Source organism: Lepidochelys olivacea (genome assembly GCF_965140295.1).
Source record: "Lepidochelys olivacea isolate rLepOli2 genome assembly, chromosome: 2".
Lineage (NCBI taxonomy): Eukaryota > Metazoa > Chordata > Testudines > Cheloniidae > Lepidochelys > Lepidochelys olivacea.
Window position 1 is genome coordinate 195,912,531 of NC_140412.1, and position 20,454 is coordinate 195,932,984.

Here is a 20,454-nt window from a genome sequence, read left to right on the forward strand (position 1 = left end):
TATCTTGACAGTATTTCTTTAGCTTCTATTTTAGTAGTGTGGTGTATATCTTTTTAAACAGTGAAAGGTTCATTTGTAAAATCTCCCTAATTTTCTTACAGGGTGATGGTTGGATATACTTCAATCCCCTCTGGAAGTCCTATTGACAAGAGAGAGCGCACTGTTGTCTCATAACAAACCCATCTTAGAGGCATTAAAACGATGCAGTATATAACCTTCAGGTGTCATTGAATAGTTTTGTTACAACGAGATATAAATAAGAAGCTTGATTGATGAATTTCAAAGCAGCTACAAGCTCAAGTTTATTCAATAGCCATTTTGTGTGTATATATACATATATACACCTACTGTATTGATTGATATGCATATGTAAACATGTTATACACACACTAACAGTGATTAAGGTCCTGATCCTTTAAACATTATGTGCACAAAACTTCAGTTGAAGTCAATGAGAGTTCAGTGTGTTGTCTGCTTGTGGGATCAGGCCCTATGTTGGCAATTAAGAATACTTTTTTATTAGTACAGTTTGAGGTTTTATATTTTTCACTTTGCCAAAAACGTTTTGCACTTATAAAATGTGACTTGTCATTGGCAGTCATTCATAGTCTAAAGGTGGTTAAATGGCTCACTTCAAGTGACCTAAGCAAAAATACATTTGGGCTATTGGTTTAAGAGCATGTTTTCTGTCCTTGTGACTCACTTACAAGCATGCATTTATTGCCATCTTATAAAAAGTAGCAATACCATTGCAAGAACCTTGTTTGTACTAATCCATTGTTCTTTTTTTCTGTTTGTATTCCAAAGAGATGCTTAATATTTTGCAAGGCCATTTGTCAGCCCCTTGACTGTGGGAAAGGGGATCTCTCTGTGAAACACCACTATGCTAGGGAATGCCAACGTCATTGGATGAACTTGCTTTACAGCCCATCAATCTTGTGTTGTAGCTTTGTATTTTTGGTTCTTCTCTTTTTTTTTTTAGGCCCAGCTGATGGCTTTGTGACATTTTCTCAGAAAATGCTTCTTTTACACCAGACATTATTTGCTAACTTACTACTTCATGGTGAAATAAGGGCTTTAGTAAATTAAAAAATACTAGGGGCAGTGATTTGTTTTGTAATGTAAAAATCTATAGCTTGATTTTACTTTGTAAGTAAACCATTGAGAGATGAAGAAAGTGAACTTCTAAGAATATACAGTGTATTAATGCTTAGCTGCATTTCAGTTAAAGTGAGATGTGTCAATTTTCAAGAGAAAGTACAGTAATGGACAAAAATGTAGTAAACTGACTTCTGCTCAGTGCTTAATTTACTTCTACAATGACCCTTATAAACACCAATATATTTCTAATGAACAGTAGCATGAATGCCTAACTTTCAGTAGTACTGGCTAATTTTGTGCCTTTTGTCTGCTTTCTTAATATAGTTGCTTGTAGATACGAGACAAATATATTTAGGTTGAAGCATTGCTCATCTGTTCACTTGTGTCTGCATTTTATGTTAGTTATTTTGGTAGATTATTAAGGTTACTTGGATAAGTCAGAAAGTTATACTCAGGTGTATATGTAATTGAATGCACCATTCATTGTAAACTTGGAATTGACCTTCAATAGATCTTTCAACTTAATGAACTTCAGATCTCTATTAAATAGCTTGTAGTTTCCTTCATCTCTTAAAGCCACGTTGTATCTGCCTGTACATACTTTTCTCTGCACATAAAAATCTAGGGGTTTTCTTAAATATTTAAAAACCTATTTTAAAGAAATGTAGACTGTACAGGATGTTTTAATGTACAGAAATATTGTTTGTAAGGAAAGCTTTATTTTTAGGTATAGTGGATGCTTTTCTGTAATTATTATGTTAAAATGATGCCCCTGTGATAAGAGATGAACTTATAGGTAACTTCAGGAGAATTCATATACTTTGTGGTCTGCAGGAACTCATTTATATTGCTTGGAGCCACTCTTGTTTTAAAGAGGTTAGTCCGGTAAGTATCTGGAAACATTAACAAGCTATAATGTAGATTACATTATGAAGAACAGTCTAAAATGCAGAATTAAACAGATCATAATTGGAGTATGCCCTCAAAACTGTAGCTTTAATTTTCAAACACCAAAGAACTTGGCCATGCATTGATGACAAAGAGGAATTAGAGACCTCAAACGTTTGTCAGCAGTGCAGGACTGGACCTTTCCTTAGCTTTCACAGTATGACTATCAATGCTACAAAGATGTGTAGCTCTTATTTTAAGGTGAATTTTAACTAATTTTGGACTTCAAATTTATTAAGGGTTTCTTCTCTGCATGGTTATTTGTTACCGCATGGCGAGACCATTCCATTTATGCTCCAATAAAATTTTTGTTTTTTAATGCTGTGGAGAACCCCCGATGCTGTTACCACTGTCAGTTTTCCAGAATAAATCCTGTGAGGCAAGCACAGTGCTCATGTTTGAAATATCTGAATCAAAAATAGATTTCAAAAATAAATTCAAGAAGTGTCTTCACTTTATTTTTTCTGATTAATAAAATATATATTCTATGTATATTCTACTATTAAGCAGTAACCAGCCTTATTCTGTAGGTTATTCTAATGTCTGTCTTGCACCTGCAAGTGAATAATTTTTGGGTAGCTGGTGTACACTTTTAAATGTAATGCGACTCTCAATGTATTTCAGATCTACCTTTTTTTGTGCACACATGTAGAACCTATGCAATCTTTTCTTCCTTAAAGTAGAACTGTTCAGCCAAAAAATGTAAGTTTGTTAAAATTTTAAAATACTCTGGCAGTCACTTCTGATTAGCCCTCCTTTCACAATTTATGTGAATTAAAATTACATAAACTGACATCTCTGTCAATAAATTATTCTTTCACTTAGCAATTTGGATGCTGTTGCTTTCCATTGAAATATGTAGCTAAAATGGCACCATTTGCTCAAAGGTCTGTAGATGTACAATATTTTTCTTTACCACATTCAGTTGCATATGTGATCTCCTTCCATTGAAATCTTGTTTTTCTCCTGACAGTGCATGATATCAAACAGGGAACGTTCTGTTTTAAATTAATTTTAAACAATTGGCTTGCTAGATGTGGGGGAAGAGGTGGCAGCTAGTGGCTGGGGGAGCACCACCCAACTGCAGGTAAGGATGGGGTGTGAACTGTGCAGAGAAGCCCTGGTGATGACACTCTTGCAATGGCTACAACAATTAGTCTTAATTTTGGTTGGTAATGCGCTTTATTTTGATCAATAGGGAGACCCTTAGAAAGGATATTATCAAGGGGTATCTAACTTCCTGAAGATCACTTTTATTCATTTGTTATATTATTAAGTGTATCTTTCTGTAAAAGATCCTTGACATGATCGATTCCTGCTCCTCCCATGAAACTTGATGAGTTCCTATAGATACCATTCAAACAGCAGCTCTGGATAATGGGATTCATGCCCTTCTATTACCAGTGGCTGCATTTTCCCAACAAATAAAATATGAATTCAACGCTTAAAATTTGGGCCTAAACTATTTATAGAGTCCCTCAACTTTTGTATGATTAAAAATGTGAAGGGGGAGGAGGAGAAAGAGGACGTTACAAAATCTAATATGAATTTTTTTTCAGTTTCACTGAAGACCATTTTGATTTGAAATATTCCTCCACTGTTGAAAATCCACACACCACAATTGTGTGCTAATACATGAGAACCAGAAAAAGAAACTGGCTGTAAAGAAGAGCCAACAGCCTGTATTGTACAGCCGGCTACCTTTTTCAGCACATGGCTTCATTTCTGTGGTTCTGAAGTTGGACATGCCTCAGCCAGACAAGCTTGGGTCTAATGTATATTTCCCTTGGAGCTTTTGTTATATAGATCTAGGCTTGAGCCCTGCTCTTAGACAAAGTCTGACGAAGCCGAAACCTCGTCTGGTGGCACTGATGCTACCGCTGTCTACATTCACTCAAGTCTATGTAGGATGAACAACTGGGATAAGCAGGAGTGACACGGATGAGTTGGAGAAATGTGGTGGGAAGATCTATTCCATTTTTGTTCTGATAACCTTAAAAGATAAGACTTTACACCTGAGGGAATTCTGTGCCAAAAAATTAAAAATTCTGCACACAATATTTTAAAATTAAGCAAATTTTGTCAATAAATAAATGTGGCTCTAGCATGGCAGTGGAGAGCACAGGCCCCTGGCTGCATTGAGGTGGGAGATCACCCTGAAGTTCCCACTTCTCCCAGTACAGGGACTGGGCAGGGAGGCTGCACCTGACCCTGACAAAGTGCAAGGGCTGGGCCTACCTCAGAAACACCCTGAGGCCCTGTCCCTCTGTGCCAGGTGCACCAGGTGTGGGTGGTCAGGCTCAGTCCAGCAGGATCCAAGTGTGGGGTGAGAGGTTTCTGTGTGGGGCAATCTGGGTGAGGCTACTCAATGGGAGATCTGGATGCATGGAACCTTGTTGGGGTGGGGGTTCCAGGGGCAATGGGACTGTGCAGGGGACCCAGGTGGTGATAGTAGAGGGTTAGCAGGGTGTGTGTGTGGGGAGGAGGAGGGTCTGGGTGCTGGGGGAGTGGGGCTTGATGGGGTTGGGGTCCAGGTGCAGCTGGTTGGGAATCAGTGGGAAGGGGGTCTGGGTGTGGGGGGCTCATCAGAGGAATCCAGTAGGACATGTCAGGGCAAGGGTTCAATGACCCTGCTTAACAGGGGAGTCCATTAAGCTGCCAAAGGGATGCCCCAGGCCAGGCTCATGATTCCCCTATCCCCTTTTCTTCTCCACCCCTTTCCCACACCACCAGCACTCACTGTTGCACAGAAAACAGGAAGGCACACAGAAGGGGAGCATAACTGACCCTAGGACCCAGGAGGCGGTGTTTAGCTGCAGAGGCATGTAACCCTGTGTGCCCCCCATGCCTCCCCTGTTTTGAAGGGGCTATCTTCCCCCCCCCACCCCAACTGCACCCATGGTCTCACACCCCTGCACGGCTTCCCTTTGCTTCCATGCTGTTTTCTGCAGGCACGCAGTCCTGCTTGACTATGTTCAGCAAAAGACGTCCGTTTGGTGTGCTTCTGCGCCATTCTTTGCACAAAGTGTATTCTTTAAAATCCCTACAGTCCAGTTCGTCTCGCACAGTTGCCTGGATAGATTTCTTGGCAAATGCTCTGTTCCTTTATGGCCCACCAGCGTGTCTTTTCCTGCTCTGGCATGTTGGCTCCTATGCAGGCATTTGGTATCCTTATTTTTTCTTCGCATTTATGTGCCTCAGCTTTCTGGTACTTGCTAGGTATATTTGTGTCTGTTTTAGTTACTGCCTCAGCTATTGTGCTTCAATGCTCCTGAGGTTGCTCTCTCTTTTCTTGGTATACTCATAACTGAATTAAGATGTTTCTGTGCCTTGTAATTTTCAGATCTTTCAGCACGTGTATTCTCAGTGCAGGAAAAAAGTTTCATGCTTTTGAAATACTCTTTTCTTCAAACACATTTGAACTAGGAAAGCAGGCCACTTAGCTGCTTTAAACCATGTTACAGTGTGGCAGAACCTGGAACAGATGGCTGCTATTCATGGCTTCTACCTTTACATTTACCACGTTAGGTAGGGGACACCAAAACTGCTTGTGGATGTCACACTATGCACTGAAGAAAGATGGGAGAGTACACTCCTTGAGGCACCCGATTATAGATTCCTGTAAGTTGAGCTTGAAACCAAGGAGAATGACTTAGTTGTGGAGGTTTTACCTTTTTGAAGCAGAGTACATCAAGACAGGCTGTGTCTGGGGGTTCTGTTGATGCAGCCTTATCCTGAGAACAGTGCTGCTAGTGCAGGAAATGATGGCCTTTGATGCAAGCACCTCTTGAAGTAGCTTCAGTGCTTTGAGGAAATAACAATTCTCCAAGCCATTTTCCCCTTTCCAGCTGCTTGGGTAGGGACAGGCCAAGTGGTGGTGGATAATATTCCGACTCAAATGAGCCAAAGGATTCATCTGATTCCAAATGCATGTGTGTTAAGACAGCAAAAACTTACAGGGGGAAGAGCCTTTCCAGTTTTGGCAGATTTCCAAGAAAGCTGAGCTGAATCTGGGTAAGAATTTTATCTGAGCCATGCCTAAGGTATCTGAGCCAAGAACCAGTGCCCAAGAAGGTTGTTTTGGACCAGCTACCCGTTGCCAAGTCTTCCCATGAGGCCTTCGTTGCAGAGGCGGCTCTGCTCAAGAAGTGACCAGCTGCAATTACGATACTGTGCCCCAGAATCTTGACCAGTGATGTTGGGATTCATTTGGAATCCCCTTTTGGATTTTGACCACCGGGACTGCCATCTTTGAAGGCTTGGTAATCTATGACTCAATAGCCAAGTGGAGCTTTGAAAGGCTCGACCCTAGGAAATTCACATCTTCAACACACAGAGCAGGAGCTTAAGCTAGTACATACTGGTCTGCCATCAGATTCAGCTGCCCTCGGCTGCTGATACATGCCACAGTGGTGAGGTCTGCTGCCTCAAGGGTGGACACTTGGAGATCTGCCTGGTGGCAGACACGTAGGTTCCACCTCGAGGACCTGCTGTATACTGGAAAGCAGGTACAGGCTCCCTTCAGAGGGGACAAGAACAGTGCCTACAGTCTTTAAGGCCTGTCTTTCCCTTGAGGAAGGCTTCAAATGCAGACTTTCATGTTAATGACTGACAAACAGAACCCCCCTCCCCAGTTAACCTCAGAACCAGCCGCTGAAGTATGTCAAGGCCCCCTTTATTCAGCAAGCGTAAGAAATCAAACTGATTTTCAAACGTTTGTGTAATCACTCCACCATTATACTAGTAGCTGGCAAGGAGCGCCCTGTCAGAGGCAGATGAAGTATTTTACCCATACTGTTCCCTAGTTGCCCCTTCACATGTGCTGAGTAGTGTTTTCAGAAAACCTGTAATTCTGCAGAGATCAATGGTTTTTACCTACCATCCCTCAGAGTTTCGGCTGTGATTAATCATTTTGAATTAGGCCTTAACACAACAGGTCTTCAGTGCAATTCAGAGTAAAAGGTTTATATTTATATGCAACATGGTGGTATGGAAATGCTGGCAGCAGACATGGTTTGTATTCAGCTACATTACTGCTTTCTTTGAGGGTAAATGTTCCTTACTAGCTGAGCCTGCTGTTCTTGGCCAATGCAAGGAAGTGAAAAGCAAAAATTCTGACATAGTATTTTCAAGTAAGTAGAATTACAGGTAAGTAATTTCCCCTTATCAGCATATGGCTGGCTCACTTCCTCATGGGCTGCTGGTGCTTAGCATAGATTCCTTTATTTATACATTTTTCTATAACAATTACCACAGTAGCTGAACATCTCATTAATTTTCAATCTAATGGTAGTATGAGGATATGAAACTCAGCAGAGTCTGGGACTTGCTTAAAGTCATACAGGAAGTCTATCAGATTTATGCACAGAACCAGGCCATTCAAGTTTAGTGCCCTATCGGGATCTTCTTTCAGAGGGCAAACTCAAAGCCATATGTCTCAAAAATATGCATGTGTGGGGAAAGATAGATAGGAGCTGCTCCCTGAAAACATTTTTTAATAGCAATTCACAGAGGGTTCTACATTTTTGTGAACTTTCTAGGCATAGACTTAACTTGGAAAGGAACTGATGGTTAAATTACTAGGGATTACTGTGGTTTCACTGAAGCAGTAATAGCAGCTTTGAAAATTTTGCACTTTTGGGAATTGGAGTAGTCTTTGTGACAAAGTAAGGTTACTTAAATATTTTTGAGAGAACAAAGGCTTTAGACCATTGTTAAAGCAGGCCCAAGCTTAACTTTGTTTTGCAAGTTTAGTGATTGAGGCAAAAATTATGAAGTAGAGAATTTTCTTATGAAGCAAGCAGCCATCCTTTGTTTCACAATGGGCAAATTTTTTCTTCTTAATCCTATGGTCAACTCAATGCACACACTGACTATACATTTAAGATCACAGTATAGCACCAGATAAAATGGTAGAATTATACCTTCACTGAAGGGATTAAATTAGTGGAAGTGACTAATACATGTAGTTTATAGCTTGATCAAATTGTAATAATCCTACATTTTAATCTCAACTAGGCCCAAGGATTCATGGTAGTAGAAGAGTACCAATTTTTCAAGTTCATTTTAAGAATAAAAATGACAACACACCTTAACACAAAAACTTGAATTAACTTTATTTTCCCCCTATTGTTAACAACTGGTCTGCATTCTTTAAAGCAACAAAGTAAAATGAAATCTCAAAAGGGTCAAGGGTCAGAAATCCAGAATTTTTAGTTTTGTGAAAATGTTGCAGCTGTAGTATTGGTCTGTAAAAGAACCATTAAGCAAAAAGGAGTTTATAAATCAAAAAATATTCTACACCTTGGGAAAAATCAGCAGTAACATTCTCACTGAACATTGTAAATTTACATTTTCTTCATGAAAGGTACATACTATTCTGCATTTTACACCAATACTTCTGGTGTAAATTAGATTTGCTTATATTAAAAATGAGTTGCATCCTGGGGCAGGAAAACAAACAGCAAAACCCCCCTTTCAGTTTATTGAAAGAACTCAAGAAATTTTTCAAGTCTGTATAAAGTTTCCTATAGCTGGAAAGTGAACGTGTTCAATCTCCATTTATATTTTAGTGCATTTAACTTGACAATTGTCACTTAAAAAATATAAAAGAAAGCAAATAGCATTAAAGCAGAAGTTTCATCAACTGATTAAGCACTCTAAATAGAAATGCAGAGAAAAAACACAATCCTTTCCCCCAAAAAGGTAGGTTGGGGTTTATAAAGCCTCTCCCTCTCCGAATAGCCATAGAAAGGGGGATTTTGTATTCCTGTCAACCTTTTTTTAAGATTTAAAAAAGGTATGCTTGTTTTACCATGTACACATTTCATAAAATTAGTTTAACTTTAGTTCTGAAACACCAGCTGCTGTGGTGCTCAGTAGCATTCATTAAATGTTGCTTCAGATTTTCAGAAGGATACAAATTTAGCCCTTACATCTACATTAGACAAGATTTGTGCTGTGTAAGGCAGCAATACTGCAATTTTTTAAACAAAAGCAGCTTGTTCAATTTAAACTGTATCATCCAATCACCATAATGTGTCCAGTTATCATTTGTGAAAATGTAGCTTGCCTTGTACAGTCCAGACCAAGAAACTTACAGCAATAGAAAAAGTACATTGAATGAACCCCTGTAAATAAATACTAGGAAGGGAGAGTAATCTGTTTTCTAATAGCTGAATTACAAAGATCTACAGTCTCTTGTTTTAAAAAAATTAACAGGTTGGAAAAACTAGTCACTTTACAGATGTCACCATTCCAGTTTACATTACATATTGCTTATTCAGCTGAAGGATATAGATTTTTTTTTTAAATTGACAAGTATGCATGTGCCAAGGACCAAATTAGAGGGTTCTTTGGTGCAATCAGTCCAAATTCTCAGCAGATCTGAAGGATAATATGTACCAAGAAAAAAAAAATCTGCTGCTAGACTTGGACAGCAGCTCTGTCTTGCTTCACATTACAAATCTAAAACAGCTGTTCTCAATAAGCCAACATTTTTTAAATCAGACATTGCCTGAAAATTTTGTACAATAATCTGGACCAATGATGGTTCTGTACCCTCATGTTGCTGTGAAACATGACTTGAGCTAAAGGCAAAGACTGGTTATCTCAGGGACAACTGCTGTATATTAGCAATCAGAACAGTGTATTTAAACTGTCTTCCTGTTGGGTCTCTTGCCTTTCTTTAAAATTAGTTTATTCTTAATGTAGCCCCGCTTCCTTTTGGCAGTCTAAAAAGAAAAACAGAATACATTGTATTAGTTAATTATAATGCTCTAATATTTACATGTGCTTCAATCTTTGGACTTTTTTTTTTTAAATAAATTTAGATAGTGGGCCTAAACTACTTCATATTGTCCTTTTATTTTAAACCTGTTAAACATATGGCAGACTAGCTTCAGGCTACTGTCTTAATAAAACCCAAACAAACCCAACATCCTCCCCTTTCATAAAGTTATATGAAAAGCCCTTTATTGCAAGATTCACAAGTCTGTCACGCATAGCCCTGTCTCCAAAGCTGTACTGATTCTACTTCAGCTTGATTAGGGACATGGCAGAAATGACCTATAGAACAGTGGAGAATGTTAGTCTCAAAGTTGGAAATGAGGTTTCCAGAGAACTGAGCACTGGGTAACAGTCTTATCTTTGAGAGGATGACTAGGTTAAGTCTATCACCCACAGAACTGTGGTTTAGTGTAAACAGAGCATGATAAGTTATGTCCTATATTATTGAGGTACTGTATTAGAGCAAATATTCACATCTCTATGATTTCAAGGAATAAATTAACACAAAAACTTAAGAGCCAGGTAAGGGAGTTCTAGCCTTTTTATCCCCCACAAGGAGTTTGGCCCTAAGATGACATTATTAGCAAAGAGGGCTAGTTTAATTTTCTGTTTGATGTGCCAAATTTTAGGCTGAGCAGATACTTATTTTAATGAAGGGACTAATGTAGTAAAGTTATTTTCACTGTTTGTATTTGTTTATGCTCTCCCATACATATAGTCAGATTATGTATTTAATTTGTCCCAAAGAACAGAGTACAAAGTGCAGCTGTTCCAGCACATTTTACATGCAATTTGCTTGTCAGGCTCACCTGCAGGCCGCTGACAAAGGGAAACAAACTACATCCCTTTAAGAAGCTGGAAAGCAGAGATTTTGAGTGCACCTTTTGTTTTACCAACTGATATGGGGACCAGTATACATTTAAATTCATCTACTACTGATAACTGTGTAACCATGCACAGGCACTGTACATAACTTAAGCTAATATATGTTGAATTTTCAGGGGTTCATGTGGACAGAATACTTTTACATGTTGGAGGCTGGCCAGGAAGATACTGCTCATATAGTTACAAAAGATCCTTTAAGGCTGTTTTAGGCTTTATCTAAAGACACCTGGCTGCATTTGTACCCTAGCAACCTGCTGGTTCACTGATGATTAATGGAGACATTTATACAGTATGTAGAATTGACTTGTCTCATCCAAATGCTGACCACACTTTTGTCCTAGCTTGAGAACAAAGGGGTTGCTTAGCTTAAAGGAATACAGCTGACAGAAGTAGGGTTAGGTTTATTATTAACAGGGGACTTCAGAAGCTGTCAGACCAGAACAATGTCAATACTACAACTGGAATTTCAGGTGTTCTAAGTGCAAACTGCAACTGGCCACTTTATAATAAAGTTTAAAGTGGAAGTTCCAGGCCCACTGGCAACAAAGGCTAATTCAAAATATTCATGTTTAGCATTAAATTATGATTTCAACTCTAAAGGCAAGTTACCAATTACAAGTGAAATGGTTCAAATAGATTCCTCTCTACCCAATCCAATTACAGTCTAATTGGACTGTGCCACCAAGGCACCTTATAGACACTGGTAAAATCTGTTCAAACACTTTGTATCCATAAAGTATTCTTAGTACCACTATTAAATTAGTGCATAACATACAGTTATTATCATTGGTCACTTGACAAGATCTGAGACTCCTACTTGGGATAAATCACTGCATTTTAAAGAAATAAATCACAGGGCTATCAGCTGCTTTAAAGATTTTTCCTTTCACTTCCTCTACAACACCCTACTCCCCCCCCAACACTCCACTATAATAGACAAACACACCAAGACCAAAATATGAAATGTGTTTAAAAAAAGGAACATTTTAAGTGAGGTGATTTCAAAAAGTAAGAAGCCAGACACTTAAGTTCCATCAACAAAAGGTTCAGATTTAATTTATTTCATACAAAAAATATCATTTTGAAACTTCTAGGCATCACTATTTACAAACAGGTTCAGAAAGCAATGTCCACATTATTTTTTACTCAGGGAGCCAGTTACTGAAACATGATTGATGTACTTTGGAGAGTATACTTCAATTTACATGAAGCTGTTTAAGATTTGTAACAGCCAGTGACACAGCCTATTGCCAGTCAGCAACACTGTCTAAAAAAATAAATAAATCTAGCCTTGTGTCTTCACATGCTCACAGGTTAAGCAGACAGTAAATTAACGATTACTACCAGCAGGCAGGTCTGATACTGGAGATTAATATGAATGAAGTGTATTCATAAAAAGATCCGGCTAGTGGAAATACCGCTATATAACTCACCACCTATGTGATTTATTGATAAAAACAAATAAAACAGTTTGTTGCCCCTTTTGAGTTACTTCACTGGGAACCCACCTTCTTTGACAAATACTTCTGTTTTGGTAAAACGTTGGTTACTCTAGGTTTATGGTCCAATGTCTCTCTGTTGTCTAGTTCTTTCACTTTGTATATTCTTACAAGCCAATGCTCTGATGTAAAGGCTTCCTCCAAATGTTTGAATTTAATGTCCTTGTTGCCGATCTCAGCATTGCGTGTGCGATCAAATCCTGGAGGTGTCCGAAAATCCAGCTATAAAGTTAATGTTACACATCAATTTGGAAAAAAAATATGAAATGCATCACTGCTAACTGAGCTGGGCTTCACATGCAACCATTCCCTGGGCTAGACCTAAACTGCTTTAATGGGAAAAAAAATCTGAAGAGAATATTTTCTGTGCAATGTCACTACTGTTCAGAAAATCTTGAAGCAACAGCTTTTTGTTAGTCAGCAAAACTAGAGCTCAACTAGTTCTGACAACTGGAAACTGATCAAATGACTGATACTTGTACTAGGTCTTCTGCAAATGATGCAAGTCACCTGTGTCAGTGATGAGTCTTATTTCTTTATTCAGAAAGGAAACAAGAACAATGACAGGAGAGCATGAATGTCTAAAGTGCAAGAGCCTGCGGTGCCTTATAAACATGGATGCTTTCTCCCTGCCCTCTCTTTACAATGAAAATGCTGCATGGAAGAGTATGAAACTACATGTCCAAACTTCCTTGCGTTGGCTCTATATGCCAAAGTCAGTCCTGAAGTTACAGGCATAAGGACCACTGATCCCAGAGTTCTACCCACTTATATGAATAATGAATTTAGTACTGTGTATCAGAAATGGAAGGGCGCTCAAAAGGGGAACAGGAAAAAGAGAATAGAAAGTTTTATGGACTTAAAATAAGGCAAGTAGCCGATGGGAAAAATGGAAAAGGAATTAATAAACTTTATTCACAGATGTAAACCTTAATTTATGCTAAATGCCATTCCAAGGGGGAAGTGGTTGGAAGAGAAACAGCTATCAAACAAATAGTTCAGACACATTTGTGAGAATTAGGTGAAGCCTTTAGGTCTTAGCAGGGTGCCAATGTGACCCTTAGTGTCAAAGTCTGGGGAAGAGAACAGGTAATTTATTTGTTTATGGAAAGTATTTATTTAAGCACAGTTCCACACAAACGAAAAACTGGCATAAAAAGAATAACTTGAAGTGTAACTCTTCAAGATTACTGCTTACAGTGAATAACTAAATTCAAAGGTCTGCCCGAGGCAAGAGATGAATACAAAGCAGCAGCAAAGGGTCCAAGATAAAGTCTAGAGAACAGCACTAGTACTGCTAGAGCAAATAAAAGATTATATACCGTGGTAATTATTTGCAAAAGCATGACATTAGCTTTGAAAATTAAGATAGCACCGATTTCCATCACTTCACTAGCAGAATGAAAGCTAACATTCAATAAAAAAATTGATCAAGACAACAGTTTTCTTGGCCTTGTGTCAAATTCAAATAAAATAAAAAGGGGGATCTATTTAGCAATAGCATAACCGCTCCTCCAAGACATTTCCGTTCTCGTGCAATTCAAGTTTCATTTGAAGCGATTCAATTCCATACTTCAAGTTACCTTTCTTCAATGCCCATTTGTGTAGTATTGGATTACAAATAAGAAATCTCAATTAATCAAGTTAACAAATGGCACATTTTTATACTTTCAGAGATACTAGTGGTAACCTCATCCTTACAAAGTTGATGTGATCTCATCTCCCAGGGAACTGTATTCTCCAGTGGTGGAAACTGTAGACTAACCATCAGAGGCATGTAGCTGATGTAGGAGTTCATTTTAGCCCAAACAAATATATGGATCTGAAACGCAATTCTGCAACTCTCTACCCCACGTGGCCCAAGCAGACAGTTTATAGGTGTCAAACACAACAGATGCTACTGAGAGGTCTTTCTACAAGCAAATGTTTTCAATACCATTTAGAATAACTGTAGAGAGCTAGCAGGATCCTATGTACCTAGGACAGGACAAACGCATATTAGGGGGTTTTAATAAGTGACTGATAAATGACAGGGGGCTGGTGCTGACACTGAACGAGCAAACTACGAATGACTGATGAGCTGAAAAAAAAGTAAGTGGAAAAGTTCCAGATACCACTAACCTGCATTTCTCCAAATCTGTAATAGGACATTTTATACATGAGGCAGTTCAGCAACGTTGGAGAACCTGCCTTGTCTACGCGGAACTCTCCCTGTGGAGTGAAGTAGTCACTTTCCTAAAAACAAAACAAAAACAAGGAAGTCTCATTCCCTCTTCCACAAGACTCTCACTGATGGGATTTGATAAAGTGTGTAAACTGTCTTCTGTATTTTAAATATACATATAAGGGAAGTTGTCCTTCAACCTTAACTATAGCATAACAGCTGTGTAACTAAGGCACACTGGTTGTGTACCATCAGTTTTACTGAACAAATTTACCCTCCTGCTGACATGATCTTGCTAATCCATTTACTACATGTAGATGTATACGACTCTTGTTTTTGCAAGTATTTCTATAGTAAACAGTTCTTGGAGAACACCAATATTCTGATATTTTGATCATAAGGAGGTGTATAATTTAGTTGGGCATCTACCAAAATTAGTATGTTATGCTTTATGCACCTGAACTACTATTAATTATTCTGGAATAACATAAGTAGGTGTGTGGTTACTGCGATATAAGCACGAACTATAGGTTGTATATACAACATACCTGAAACCACACATTTTAACATTTAGGAAATAGAATTATTGATTGTGTAGAACAACAAATACATAAAAAAAGTCAAGCAAAGGCCTGTGGTTACTGTCCCTGGACACGTGCTTGAATTTTAACTAACTGAGCAGACTGTTCCCTTACATCTGCTTACTTTACAACATTTTAACATTTTCTTTTGTCTACTAAGACTGTTGCTTGTCTTCTCCTGCAGCATTCAGGAATGGCAGAACTTGCATCTTGATTTAGAAAATGTGGATATTCCCTACCCTATAATATAAGTAAAATCCTTTTACCCTCCTATTAGCCCATAGTTCAGTGTGGTAGAAATTCATTTCCTGGAACTGCAGTATAAAAACTAAAAAAACCAGCTCCTTAACAAGTAACTATTTAAATGTTCAGAACATCCCTTTGGTGATTCAGTTAAAAGCTCAATGGTCACGCTGTGACCCCCACACAGGCTATTACAGTAGATACCCTGTGCTTTCAGTAACAGTCTTCAATTCAATAGCTGAACCATGCTACAAAATGTTAAGTTTTAAAATGACTGACCCTTCAAGACCATATATATTGAAAGACAGTGGACTACCACTCACTGCCATCCAAATGTGAGAGAATCCTAAAAAACCATATGATTTAACACATTTTATCAAATAAAATGGTAATAAAACATAGATTTCCCCCTTGTGATAAGGTCACACCAGAAAAGTGATATTTTAGTTAACGATGGGATTCGAGATAAGATATTGCCATACGGTACCAAAAAATTGATCCAACAGGAATACTGTATTTTGCCAGGAACACACTACTCCTAGATCTGTTGTTTACATTTCCACTTACCCGGATATCTTTGGGATGCTCGCCCTCTGCTATTCTCACCATCCACAAGAACTTGTTGATATCATCACCAGAGTAGCCAATCACACCTCCAAAAATAATTAAAACATAATCCACATCCAGACTCCTCATGATCTCATATGCTGCTGTCTCATTTGATGACATTGCTTTTCCCACCTACAATATTATAGGCACAAATATCTTAGTATCTGTACAATTGCTTACCAGCAAGCTAAAGGGCCAGATCCTCAGTTGATGTAAATAACTGAAGCTCTACTGAAGTCAATGGAGCTACACCACTTAACACAAGCTGGGGCTCTGGTCCAAAACACATGCATTTACCCTTCACAGACCTTGTTCATCTCATTCTGTATAAAGAAAACCCATTACTCCTCCATTTATTTGGAAACTGAAGAACCCAATCCTTACGAAAATTATTTTATTCTTCATGGGAAAAATTGGTGTCTGTTGGACTGAGCTTTAGCGTACATAGGACAGTTATTATACAACTTTTTTTGCCCTCCTACTGCTTCTTCAAACTACATTTGAATTGCCAAAAGATAAAGGAGATGCTGTCTGGCAGGGTGGCCCAGTGCACAATGAAAAACATTTTAAAAAGAGTTGTGATAACTTCAGATCAACAGAAATTCTTTAACATGCAACTTAATTTTCCATTTTTCACCTTCATTGAGGTCAGTGGGCCTACATAACCAAAAAGCAAATGTTGCAGAGAGGGGTAGGAATTTGTGCGTCTCTCTCTTCACTTTCTGTTCTCCCCCATTAGATTTACAGGGTCGAGTCATTTAAGTTTAAAAAAAACAAAACAAAACACACCTCACCAAGACAAGCTCTTAAAGTTCAAACACTACAGATAAGTTTTAGGTCAAAAGGTAATACACCTCTACCCTGATATAATACAGTCCTCAGGAGACAAAAAACTCACCGCATTATACGCGAGACTGTGTTATATCGAACTTGCTTTGCCCCCCTTCCCCCTGTTCCCTGTTCCCTGACCGCCCCCTCCAGAGACCCCCATCCCTAATCACCCCTAGAACCCCACCCCCTACCCAACCCCCCTGCTCCCTGTCCCCTGACTGCTCTGACCCCTATCCACACCCCTCGCCCCCTGACAGGCACTCACCGGCAGCGGCGGGAAGTAGAGCAACATGGCCCCAGCCCACTCCACTCTGCCACCTCCCAGCTGCGGCGCTCCGCTTCCCACCACCGGTGAGTGTGGGGAGATTGGGGAAAGGACGTCTTCCGCACTCACCGGCGGTGGGAAGTGGAGTTACGCGGCCCCAGGCTGCTCCGCTTTCCTTGCCCCAGCCCCACCCATGTCACTGAGGGCGGGGTTGGGGAAAAGGTCCCGCACTCATGGTGCAGTGGGAAGCGGAGTGCTGCAGCTGGGAGCTGGTGGAGTAGAGCAGGCTGGGGCCGGGCTGCTCCGCTCCCTGCTCCTGGTGAGTGCAAGGAGGTTGGGGAAAGGACAATATAAATTGTGCCTATCGCTTGCAATTCTGAAGAAAAACATTCCAACTATTAACCAAATGTGACTGATATACTGGTCTTCCTGAGTCTGCACAGACAGCTCTAGTGCCTCTGTTGCTGCTCAGAGCTTTCCCAAGTTTCAGCTGAGTAAAAACTTATCTGAAACTTGTCAGTTCTCAGAGAGCTATTCAGAATCTAGTAGGCAGCAGTGAAACTGATGAAGTAGATCAATTTTACTTTAATGCTGCTTAGCAAAACTGAGTAGCAGATGACCAGTTGTGGAGCTAACAACTGAGGAAAGTGACTCAAAAACAGAGTCCAGGGAGGGCTACATTAGCAGAGACCAACCACCCACCCATCCAGGTAGCAGCTAGGAGGCTCTAGGAACTAGAAGAGGAACAGGAAACTGCCAGAAGGAGTTATGTTGTGGGAGGGCTTCAAGTTTAGGTATCTACAAATTTACATTTCCCTATTTTGAGGCACAGTCTTAATTCTCAGAATAATCTTTTATTTAAAGATAAATTTAAGGGGGAAGAAAATCAACTACTAAATTAGATTTCAAGTTTACCCAGTTCTAGCGTCTAATAATTTTGCTCCACGATAATCTAGTTGCAGCATGTATTTTTTACCTCAATGTAATCCAAGATTGAATCAGCACCACTGTTTTCATATTTTGATCATACCGTTTAGATTTAGATATTTTGTATGTGAATTAAAAACATTCTAATCCTTTAATTTGGAAAGCAATCTTTCACACTGGAGTTCTAACATATGCCAAACCTTTCTGTGCTCCTTCCATCCCTCATTCTATAGCAATTCTCTTAAATCCACGCTATGCGTAAACAACTTACAAATTGTTTTTAGAGTAAAGTCAGCCAGATATTTTGATGTTTTTAACCTCTGAGTATATAAAACTACCTTCCTTACCAGGGCTATGTGGCTGTTGTTCCAGGTATTGTTATCAACTAAAGTAGTCCGATTGGCCATTCCTGCTATCTGATAGCCATAGTCCCACCAAGACATTACTCGAGCATGTTCATCTGTATTTTGTCTTAGCCAATAGTATGCCTCTCTGAAATCATCCAGGATGTTCCGAGTGCTGAAACAGAAGCATCAGTTTAGCCTATATCCAAACTAATGTCGGTGTCAGGTGGCTACTGCTTTGTGGAGATATAAATCTATGCTGAAAACAATCTGCATCTGCACACAATTCTTCTGAAGTAAGTTTGCTGATGACATGCACTCAGATTTGATTAATCTGATGACAGCGGGCTAGTCAGAAAACAACTTTTGAAGAGATGACAAAACTGTATTTTGAACAGTATATTCAAGTGCAGAGTTTATACTTGGATGAACTATGTGCATCTTTTACATTATCCATAAACACAAGCTAGTTTACATATTGTTTTTAAATTAAAAGTCAGTCAAGTATTTTGATGCTTTTACTTCTGACTACATAAAACTAGTTTTACCATTTTGTTGGGATTTTGGGGGTGGGGAGGGAGAGAATTAGAAACTGGACATTTAGGTCACATCTGAGATTACAGAAATAGAATGAAAGAAGCTGAAAGGGAAGACAAAACAACTCGAGATACCAATCCCATGAGCCCACCAACTTTTTTTTAAAAATTTTTCCTTTAGAAATTACTTTCAAATATGCAGTGCTTTCTTACCCATCATGATTGTATGAAGCCAGAACAACACTAGGACTGGAGTATGCATTGCTAGTTACCCAAGTGCAGTGGACAGCAAACATCATCAACAACATCAGCATCAACATAGTAACAATACTCTTGATGTTGGGACCCAGTCCTTCTTCTGTTTTTTCCTGTTCAGATACGTGTTTCCTCACTTTACCTGCCTGAATAAACACAAATTGAACTATTACAGCAGCATAGATATAAAAGATGTTTTTCTGGCAATGGACCCAATAGCTTTCTCTACACCATTGCCAACTCACAATATCATGTAAATAAAAAGATCAATAAAGTAGTTCTCCAAATCTGAATATGTACAGGGAGATTTTTACATCCAGCACCATGTAAAATGAATTATTCATCTAAAATCTTCCTTAATAGCATAAAATGCTCACATCAGATCACACTTCAGAGCCTTGCTGAGGTGACAGTTGAGTGTAGGGCAAAGTAAGAGGTGAAAATAAGGACTCTGTAGTTGAGAAGAGCTACAAAAAACAAAGCTTGCCATTGTTAAGGGTAGGTAGGAAATATTCCTCTTGCACGGTATTTTGGTTAGCTTTATAAACCTCCAGAGAATAGCATAGGTTTCTGAATTCTGCCTCAGAAAAAACAAGAACCTCTTTGTGTGTTCTCATTTGTTTTAGATGTGAGAAAGGAAAGAGGAGGCCTAAATACCTTTTTGAGGCAGGGTGAGGTGAGGGAAAGAAGTGGGTATATTTGCTGCAAGAAAAAAAAAAGGAAAGGAAAGATAACCAAGTCTTCTGTGTTACAATACAAAGTTAACCAAAGCCACAAATACCAAGGAGCCATGTGCTGCCATCTTCCTCATAAGCAGGAAAAAGGCACTGTAAGGTTTATGAAGATGATCTTTCCATAAAATATATAATCCTTTATTTTTCACTGTATTTGAGAGAAAATAATGGCAAGTTTTTGCTATTTAAAAACAAAAACAAAACATTTGTATAGCAAATAAAATATTCTGAAATATCCTGACTTCAATTCAGCAAGCTTGTAATTGTGTTATAGCTTGCACATCACTTTCTGGTTTGGGAAACCCCCTCCAGTGAAGCCAAAAAACACTAAATACATTTTTCTTTAACTCTTAGACTGCTACATAATCTCCAGGGGTAAAACTGAATTTCAATAGGATTTAGACTTCTAAGTTGCTTAGACACTTTTGAAGTTTGTCCCAGGTGAATAACTCCTGTGATGAAAATGGGTCTGAGCACTAAGAGATTAGAAATGGGTGCTTAACTACAGTGTCATTCTCTGGTCAAAGAACTATGCATTTCCACTGTGAATGACAATGAATGCCAGGGGAAGACAGTGAGAATGACTCTAGATAGGAGTCTGGTGGTAAGGCGCTCACCTTAGATGCGAGAGACCCAAGTTCAAGGCCCTCCTCCAATGGCTTAATTTATCCACAGTGGAACAGCTTCAACAGGAAAGACTGAACAAGAACCCTGATAACTCTGAGCTAAGGGCCTGATTCAAAG

The 20,454-nt window shown here is 39.0% G+C and overlaps 2 protein-coding genes across 2 annotated transcripts in view; one reads left to right on the forward strand and one right to left on the reverse strand.

Moving 5' to 3' along the window:
* OSBPL10 (oxysterol binding protein like 10) overlaps positions 1-2,437 on the forward strand; it is a 182,560-nt gene extending 180,123 nt beyond the window's left edge. Inside the window, exon 12 of the mRNA XM_084620260.1 lies at positions 102-2,437. Coding sequence (XP_084476386.1) covers positions 102-146 — 45 coding nt within the window. The 3' untranslated portion in view covers positions 147-2,437. The remainder of the gene's footprint in view (positions 1-101) is intronic.
* Positions 2,438-8,140: 5,703 nt separating this feature from the next.
* Positions 8,141-20,454, reverse strand: part of STT3B (STT3 oligosaccharyltransferase complex catalytic subunit B) — a 74,124-nt gene continuing 61,810 nt past the window's right edge. The window contains exons 11-16 of the mRNA XM_084619222.1: positions 18,935-19,122; positions 18,189-18,360; positions 15,777-15,950; positions 14,343-14,456; positions 12,231-12,443; positions 8,141-9,782 (exon numbers count right to left, since the gene is read on the reverse strand). Coding sequence (XP_084475348.1) covers positions 9,702-9,782; positions 12,231-12,443; positions 14,343-14,456; positions 15,777-15,950; positions 18,189-18,360; positions 18,935-19,122 — 942 coding nt within the window. The 3' untranslated portion in view covers positions 8,141-9,701. The remainder of the gene's footprint in view (positions 9,783-12,230; positions 12,444-14,342; positions 14,457-15,776; positions 15,951-18,188; positions 18,361-18,934; positions 19,123-20,454) is intronic.